Raw genomic sequence first — 9,034 nt, forward strand, 5'->3', positions numbered from 1 at the left:
GATAAAAACAGGCAAACAAACACCGTGGAAATGTAAAGGGATTGCAATAAAAAGGAAAACCACCGAACCCGTATCCCAGAGCTGACCTGAGGGGCCCCCACAACAAGGATCCTACAGCTCCCATCCATTTAGAGGAGCCAAAGTCTCTGCTCCCCCACTCCCACCCCTTTCCTGGTCCCATCAGGAGCAGAACGTTCCCATCCACATCCCCAGATAGGGATATTTTTAGGCTGTTGATGCCATTTTGGGAGCCAGAACGTGGCTGCTGTGGGCAGGGTCAGCGCTGTCACTTGTGACACCCAGCACCCACAGCCCAGGAGCCACAAGGGGGTACTGGGGCAGCCCTGCACCCCAACCCCTGCATCCCAGTGGTTGGGATGGGGCTGGAAACTCCCCTGTTGTATCAGCCCTATCAAGATCTGTGGGCTCCATGCACCAGCACCTACGGGTGCTGCAACTCCAGTGCCCCCATAAGTGCCTGGTCTCTGTTCCCATCAGCAAGGTTCAAGGCTCAGAGCATCCCTCCTGCTCTGCACAGCACACAGCCCCCATGCCAGAGCACCACCAGGAGGCTCAGCCTGGGGCACACAGCACCAGTACAGCCCAGTTGCTGCCTCACACTGTGCTTCTCAGACGTAATGACATCACTTTGGTCCACTCCATCAACATTGCATCCCTCCTCCAAAACCCACAGAGCAGCCCAACCTCGGTCCCTTTCTTGGGGATAGTGTGATCTCGGTGCCATGGGATACATCCAGGGGGGCTCAGAATGGGGAAGGAAAGCACAAAGGGATGTTTTTAAGTCCATCATTCTGGAAGGTTTGTATTTGGAACCTCTGCTTGGAGGAACAGAGGGAGCTGAGCTGTTAACACTGAGCTGAGCCTCGAGGTTAATGATCACCCAGGAGTTAAAGGGTCCTAAAGGAGGGAACCAGCACAGTGCCAGCCACCCACTGAGCTTCTCCAGGTGAGCCTTATTGGAGTGGGAACAGACCCCTGAGCCCCAGGTTCCCATCCTTACAACCTGGGATGCTGACAGCAGCTGACGGTGACTTCAGGCTTTAGAACTTGGCTTCCCAATGGGACCTACCGATAAAGGGATCCCATGGGACACCCCCAAACCTACAAAGGCTGCAACAAAACGAGCAACCTCAGCCAGTCACCGAGCACTGAGATGTGAGCATTTCACTGCTGCACAGCGCTGAGATGCTTTTGGGGGGTTGCTTTAACTTTGTGATGGGATGGGCTGAAGAAAAGACATTGCCCTGCAGCTCCCAAGGTCCAAAACTCTGCGCTTGTTTCATGGGGATGGGATCAAAGGAGAAAACAAAAACATCTCATGCAACAAAGACATATTTCAGCTGCTGACGCTCAGCCCCACACCACAGCTTTGCTCTTGGGATGGGAGAGGCAGGGATCCAGCTCCAGCAGCAATGCTGTGCTGTTGTGCCTCCCAGGTCGCTGGCAAGAGCAGCAGCTCTGAGCAGGGATCCACTGCAGAGGGGCTGGGAGGTTTGGGGATGTGTCCCCTATTGTTGCTGATGGAAAGAATGGGGGGGGGGTGGGAGGGCCCTGCTGAGCACTGGAGCAGCAGCAGGATCAGGCAGTGAGCTGCAAAATGGTTTGTCCTAATGGAAGCAACGTGATGCCCTTCAGTAGTGCCCATCCTGCAACCCAATGGCACCAAGTAACACCAGAGCAACCAGCAGCACCGTACAACCATGGCACAAAGCCCACAGGGCCGGCGCGATGAACACCTCTGCTTTTAGGACAACGCCATCCACACCACCTCCATTGGCATTCCCTATAGGAAACCAAGTCTTCTGAGCACAGAGGCTGGAGGAACAAGGCGTGAGTTGGGTCTGTACCCAAATTTGAGGCAATTTCAGGGAAAGCAGAGATTTGCAAGGGCTGGTGATGGGCTCCAGTGAAGTGGTGATGTTTGTCTCCCTGTCCACCTTCCTCACACACATTCCTGCACTGCCCGGAGCCACAGTGCTGGGGATGTCACACTACCACCCTGAGGATGAGACAAGGGAGCACTGCGTGGCATCAAGGTAACATTTAATGGCCCTGTCAGGCTCTGCTCAAGCAAATTTCCCTTCGGGTTGGGCAAGGGGACCCATCTGTGCTTTGCTCACCCTGACCCCATGCCATGGTCCACGGTTGGGTCTACAAGTGAGGGCTCCTCCAGGAAGGCTGCCAGCAGAAGGGCTTTGTAAAGCTGAGAGCATCCCCAAGGAAGGTGGTGAGGAAGAGGAGGCAGGCGAGAAGGAGCAAAGGTCCCAGCCCAGGAGCCCTCCCCAGGCTCGGGGACCTCTCAGCATCAAAAGTCCACTTCAAACCCACAACCCCAAGGCTGTCAGACCCGCGATCCCCCCTCCATGCCCACCACCCAGGAGCTGGGCCGGGGCTCAGCATGGTGTGATGTCCCACCGGTCTCCAGGAGCCGGTCCAAGGACTCTCCCCAGTTCTCCAGTTTGGCATAAGCCACCGCGTTGATGTGGTCAAGTCGGGGCCAACTCCGGTTTTTACGGTCCTTGATGGGAGCCACCAGCAGCACCCCCGGCCGGCCCAGGTCCAGAGACTTGGAGTGCCCCGTGTTGTGGGGCTGAGCGTCGGGGCCTACATCCACCATGGGGCCACCGTCCTCCATGTTGATGACAACATGGCCGCTGCGGTGCTCCAGGCCCTGAGGGGCAACGCTGCTGCCGCTGGGGGACAGCAGGGCCCAGGAGGGCACCGGGCCTTCAGCAGGAGGGGGGGTTCCCTCTGTCATCCCGCTGGCCCCCCGTGAGGCGGCATCCAGCAAGCGGTTGTTGAGCTTGATGATGGGCAACGCCAAGGCCCCAACAGTGGCGGAGAGCCCAAGGTTTGCCTCCGAGTGGAGGCTGAGGAGGGAGGCTGCTGGGGATGCCCCTGGGCACTGCATGAGCTCAGCTGCGGTCTGCAGCCTGTTGGGGCCAAAGCCATCGGCCCACTTGCTGCCCAAGGACAGGTCCACCTCATAGCAGCCCTCCAAGCACTCAGGGCTGGCTTTGGGTGCCAGTTGGGTGTCCTCATCCTTGGGGCTGGTCTCCTTGGGGAGATCCGTGGCCATGCAGTAGAGACCTTTCTGCATCAGCATGCGGGTCTCCATGTCCCTGTTCTCGTAGAGCATGGTGTTGGCGCAGATGAAGATGAAGAGCCCGATGCCCATGATGACGGGACCGATCAGCTTCAGCTTCTCATTGTGGGGCGCGGGGCGCCCAGCAACCACCTCCCTCTTCATGTCCCCCGCCGTGCTGGTGTTCCCCGCTCCAACCCCAGCACCTCCGTGCCCCCGATGGGGCCAGTAGCCCACCACAGCAATGGTCATGCCTACCAAGACCACCGAGATGCCCACCATGACGAAGGCTCCCGATGGCGAGCGCATGCGAAGCTGTCCCTTCACCGCCACCTCCGGCAGTGATTTGCGACGTAGCCTTCGGCCTCGGCGCCGCGGTGGGGCAGGGGGGGCTGATGGCTTTGTGCCCCCCACTGTTGGCTCTCGCATGGGGCCATTGGGTTCGGTGCTCTCGGCAGTCATCGTCGCTGCCTTGGCTGCTCTTCCTGCAGGGAGAAAGGTGTTATGAGCTTCATATGGTGATCTAAGGGAGGTCCGGGTGTATGGGATGGAGGGGATGTAAGGACAGTGGGACAACGGGGACATTGGGAGCATGAGGATGGTGAGAACATGGGGATCATAGGGACACTGGGATGCTGAGAACGTGGGGACCACAGGGACACAGAGACAACAGGGGTGTTGGGAACATGAAAGGAAAAGGGACATTAGGAGCATGGGGTCACCAGGAGGACGGGGACCAAAGGGACACTCAGCCCACAAGCCGTGCCATGCCAGAGTCCAGCAGTTTTGGTCTCCTATCTCACTGCCCTCTTTCCTCTGCTTATTTCTCCATCCCTGCTTGGGAGCTTTGCTTGCTGGTGGTGGAAAAGCTCCTTCAGTCCCACCAAAGCCCTACAAAGCCCAAGCTGTGCAGGGCAGCCACAACCCCACTGCACCCCATGCTGCACCGACATAGAGATGAAAGCAAATGAGCCACCTGTGGTTCCTGCAACCAGGTGGCAGCAGCCAGCTCTGCCTGTTTGCACTGAGGGAAGAGACTCTTTAGACATGGGGAAACTGAGGCACGGAGATGGGCAGCTGTAGAATGGCTTTCAAAAGGCTGTCGAAGCTCCAGATGTGCAAAATGGGCACCAAAGGTGACACAACAGCAGAGAGATGCTGTGCATCCACCCCAGCACAGCCCGACAGCACCGTGATGAGAAGCCAAAAGTCAAACTGATTGGGAACACAAGGGCACAGGGTGAAGGGGGGAGGGAGGATGGGTCTCATTTACTCCCTGTGATGAATGAAGAAGCAAAAGCCAGCAAAACAGCATCACGAATGGGAGGAGAAAAATCAAACACGAGGGCTTTTTCCAGCCTTAATCATCTTAAGGTGCCCGGGAAGGAATTAAAGAGATGAGTTTCAGGATGACAGTGTGTTCCCAAGCAAACAACAACAAACCCCCCCCCCACAACCCACAGCTGAGTGAGAGCTCAGTGTTTCCTCTGAACCAGCTGGCAGCCCCACGTCACGAGGTGGGAAGCACAACAGACATGTCGATGGAGGAGACCAAAAGGATGCTCAGCCCATAGGAAAAGTCACCCGTGTTCCTTGCAGCTCTGAGCCCTCTTGTTTAGGTTCCCACCTGAGCTTTTGTTGGTTACGGTCCTAAATTCGACCTCTCCAATGTTACATCAAACCCTTTCTCTCTGTGGGGATCTTTCTCTCTGTGCCACCCATCAGCTGCCCGCGTTCAAGAAGGTGCAGCATCGCTGGAGATGGTTGTTCCCAGAGTTCAAAACCATTACTTTTATTAATAGAATCCCCAAGGTTATATAAGCTCTTTGAAGGGGGGGTTGAACATAAAAATTCAGCGTTGCCATCAAATTCAGGAGCTGGCAGACACCGACGCTCCCACAGTTGTGTTAATGCGGCGGAGGGGCTGAGCTGGGTGACATTTGGGTGCAGCAATGGGGGTCGTGGTGGCGCAGCTGGGGGAGCACAACCCAGGCACACAGGGGATGTGGGGCAGCCCCCCACCCTGCCACCTCATCCCTCCCCAACCTGCTTTGTGCTGAGGGCTCCCTTCCTCTTTTTCTCACCCACTCCACCACAAAGGGACATCGCCGGCTCCATCCTCCCTCCCATCCCAACCCTCCTCTCCCTCCTTTGCATGGAGATGCTTCAAAACTTGGGCACCAAACTGCAGCAGTTCTGTCCTGTGGGCACAGTGACAATAAGGGACAGTCCCTGAGAGGGAGCCGGGTGCCCTGGGATGCTCTGCCCTGAGACAACATTGTCCATGTGAATTTGCAGCATGCCACAGTCTATCCAAAGTCATATTTAGTCCTCAAACCTCCCTCTGGACAAGGGGTGTGCAAAAGGGGATGGCAGCGTGCATAGAATCAGCATCACCCCCAGCTCCTGGGAACGCACCACGGACCCTCAGCAGATGGGGAAGGTGCCATCTGTGCCCTTGTGGGAAGGAGAGATGCTGCTGCCTTTTGCAGGTGGGAGACATCAGGATCCTCCAAGCATCGCATCTGTCCTTTCTTAGTGATTCTTCCTGTAGGCTGGCACAGCCCAGGTGTTCCCTGTGGGCATGGAAGGGGGGTGGAAGGGGCTCAGCTGGGAGCAGAAGCTCAGGAAATCACCATTCTGAGACTTTAGTGCTGCTTGCCCGGCTTTCAGAAGGAGCCGATGTTGAAATCTGTCACCCCATCACCCAGCAAAGCCCATTTAAAGGCTGTGCCACCGCTCTGAGCCTCCCCAGGACCCTGAGTATCCTCTATGGGCACAGCAGGACCCTCCTCCCAGAGCCTGCACGGCACTAATGGCCACATGCTGCAACAAAAACAGCTCGGATCACTTCTCAGCTCCTGTGGGCCCAATGCCTTGTGAGGATGAGCCCCCCTCAAAGGCCCTCTGTGCAGCAGAGGAGCAGCTGGGCAGCACAGCCCCATAGGTGCAGGGATGTGTGGGTCACTGCACACCCCAGGGGCTTCCACACAGGTAGAGGTGAGGAGTGTCGAAGGAGCAAACTGCTCTGGTTCAAAACAACACACATCAGTGTAACCTCCAGCTCTACCCCAGCACTGGGATCTGCAGAGCAGTGCCTGCTGCCAGCCTTCCTCCCACCCTCACCTCCCTCCCAGCTCCCATGCACAGCCCTCATCGTGGCTGCTGAGCCTGAGCATCACCTGCAGGTGCCCAGAGCACTGTAGGGTCCAACCCCAACCTCTGCTGCTTCCTCACCTCCAGCTGCCTCGAGGCAGAGCTGCTCTCCAGCAATTCACCCCAGCTCCTTCTGCTCCCAGCTGCCTTTTTTCACTCCAGCAGTCCGGGCTTGATGAACTCACTCCCAGCCTGGCTACACCTCGCAGTCACATCCCTCCCACTTCCCTATTCTTCTCCCTCTGAATCTCTCTCCTAAGCTACACAGGTGTCCAGACAGCAGCAAAAACATCTTTCTGGGGCTCTCTGAGCAAAAGAAATCCCTCCTCACCCCCCAGCCCCGCTCACCATCCCACCAGGACAAACCCCCCCTCCAGGCTCAGTCCTTGTGTGTAAATCTCTGCCCACACGTCCCAGCACGGCGACAAAACCCACCTCCCCACCTCCAGCTGTTGCTGGGACCAACCATTAATCAATCCTAATTAATTAAGCTCCCCCCGTGGATGCTTTCTGTGACAATCACAGCTTGGTGTGAAGGTCCCAGCTCCGGCCCTTGGGGTCCCACCTTTAGCTGAGCTCCTGAGATGCTGTCAGGACTCACAGCCCCCAGCTGTGGCCATTGAGTCTCTGCCCATGGCCCAGAGGTGGTGACAGCTCACTGGTTCCCAATACCCCTGCAGGCACTGTGGTCACCAGTGTCACTTGGAAACAGGACACGGGGCAGCAGTGAGCGGACACACAGCTCTGTCCCCTTTTACCCATCCCAACCCCTTCACCTCAACTTCCCTCCCCGCTCCCAAAATGGGGCCATCCTCTCCATTCCTCCTTCCCCTTAAGGCAAAGAAACTGCGTGGAAACATCCCAGTGATTGCTAATTAGCGGAGCTCGCCTTACCCAGATTTGCTCTGCTAATGAGACTAATCTCCACAGCGGGGAAATGAGCTGCATCCAGCTGGAGCGAGGCGATGCTGAGGGGTAGACAGGAGCTGAGCTCAGGGCAGGCCCTGGGAAGGGACTCGAACCCGTTGTGCAATGAGATGACAAAGGGTGAATTCCAACGCGGCCCCTCCGAGCTGATGCTGAAATGAGGACATCTGCATTGCTCAACTTTTTGATGGGAACCAGATGCCAATAATTAGTGAACCCGGATCCGAGATGGTGCAGGCGTCTAAATTTAAACAGGGATGGGGGGGGAAAGGATTTCTGATGTCAGCATTTCGCTACCTTGGAGAGGGAGGAGGCGTGGGGGGGATTTCCTAGGAGAATTCCTGCCTATATGGAGCAATGCAGGGCTGCAGGGTGCAGGAGAGGGGGCTGCAGCCAGGAGCCTCAAAGCAGCCCAGAGAATAGGAAGGGAATCCCCCAGGTCTGCTTTCCTGCACGGAGTTGGGATCGAACTCTTTGAGTTTGGCTCCTTTCCTTCCTCTCCTCCAACAGTCCCTGCCAAAGTGGATGCGGGGGCTGCCAGGAGCTCGGTGCTCTCAAGCACACAGTGAGGGGTCCGGCGGTGCTGCTGACACCTCCCTGACCCAGGGATCCCTGACATACAGAGCAGCGCTGGCAGTCGGCGTTCCCAATGTATTCCCAGCTGGGATCACTCTTCCCTCCAGCACCCGAACGCTCACATCTCCGCTCCGTGCCCTGCTTTACTTTTGCTCTGCCCTGCGGCCACGAATGCAAAGCTTCTGCTCATGAGCAGGAACTCAAACCTACTCTGGAGCAGAGGTGCGGGTCCCCAGGGTGCTGCTGCTGCAGGAAGGCCCTCCTGATCCCCCCCAGCAGCAGCTCCAGGGGTCATTTCCACCCACCGCTCCTCTCCGGAGCGCTTCAATCAAATCCTGTGCGGGGATTCGCTCTGTGAGCCCCCCTCGGCTCAACCTGGAGATGGGGAGCTGCAAAAAGTACCGCAGTTTGGCTCCAACAGCAGCACTCCTTCCTTGGGTCTTGGGTCCTGGCTGCGCACGGGTGTGTGTGTGTGTGTGTGTGCGTGTGGATGTGCAAGTGTGAGCAATGTGCAAGTGAATATGTCCGTGTAAATGTGTGCGTGTGGATCCGTGCGTGTGAATTTGCTTTTGCTCCAAGCACCCGGCTCCGATGGTGGGTGCACACACGCATATGTGTGCATCCATACGCGTGTCCGTGGGTGCCCAAAGCCCGCGTGTGTGCCCGGGGCTGATGTCTGATGTCTGTCCTTAAGTCCGAGCGTCCGCGCTCACAGCGCTGCCCCGATCCCACACTCCCTCCCATCTCCGGATCCGCTCCGCTCCCGCCCCGCTCCCAACCCCGCACTCACCGGCGGCCGCCTCCCTCCGTGGCCGCTCTCCCCGGGCCGCCGAGCTCTGTGGGTCGGGGCCATGGAGGGGCTGCAGAGCGGTTCGGCTCCGCTCGCTTCGGCGCGGTTCGACTCGGCTCGGGGCGGCAGCGCGTCCCGCCCGGCGCCGGGTCCCCTCCCCGCCCTCCGCCCGCGGCCCCGCGGGGAGGCGGAGCGCGGGGCCCGGAGCATCGCCAGGGAGGAGGAGGAGGAGGAGAAGGAGGAGGGCGGAGGGAAGGGAGAGAAGAGACCGTGCCCCGACCCGGCCGGGGAGGAAGGAGAAGTTACGGCCGCTTCGCGTGGAGCCGCTGCGGCACCGGGAGGGGGTTCGCGACCCCCGTCCTGCAGCACGGAGCCCAGGGCAGCGTGGTGGGAGCCAGAGAAAGGCGAGGTCCGGGAAGGAGCCCCTCGTTCTGCTCGTATCCCACGAGGTGCACAAAGTTCCGGCCCTGTCGGGTCAG

The 9,034-nt window shown here is 58.3% G+C and overlaps 1 protein-coding gene across 1 annotated transcript; it reads right to left on the reverse strand.

Moving 5' to 3' along the window:
- Window positions 1-1,243: 1,243 nt before the first annotated feature.
- On the reverse strand, window positions 1,244-8,727 carry TMEM200B (transmembrane protein 200B). Its single transcript, XM_072355395.1, has 2 exons — window positions 8,556-8,727; window positions 1,244-3,591 (listed from the first exon to the last, which is right to left on the reverse strand). The coding sequence occupies exon 2, from the start codon at window positions 3,566-3,568 to the stop codon at window positions 2,363-2,365; it is 1,206 nt and encodes a 401-aa protein (XP_072211496.1). The 5' UTR covers window positions 3,569-3,591; window positions 8,556-8,727; the 3' UTR covers window positions 1,244-2,362.
- Window positions 8,728-9,034: the final 307 nt, after the last annotated feature.

This window comes from Excalfactoria chinensis, chromosome 22 (assembly GCF_039878825.1).
Source record: "Excalfactoria chinensis isolate bCotChi1 chromosome 22, bCotChi1.hap2, whole genome shotgun sequence".
NCBI classification, from domain to species: Eukaryota; Metazoa; Chordata; class Aves; order Galliformes; family Phasianidae; genus Excalfactoria; species Excalfactoria chinensis.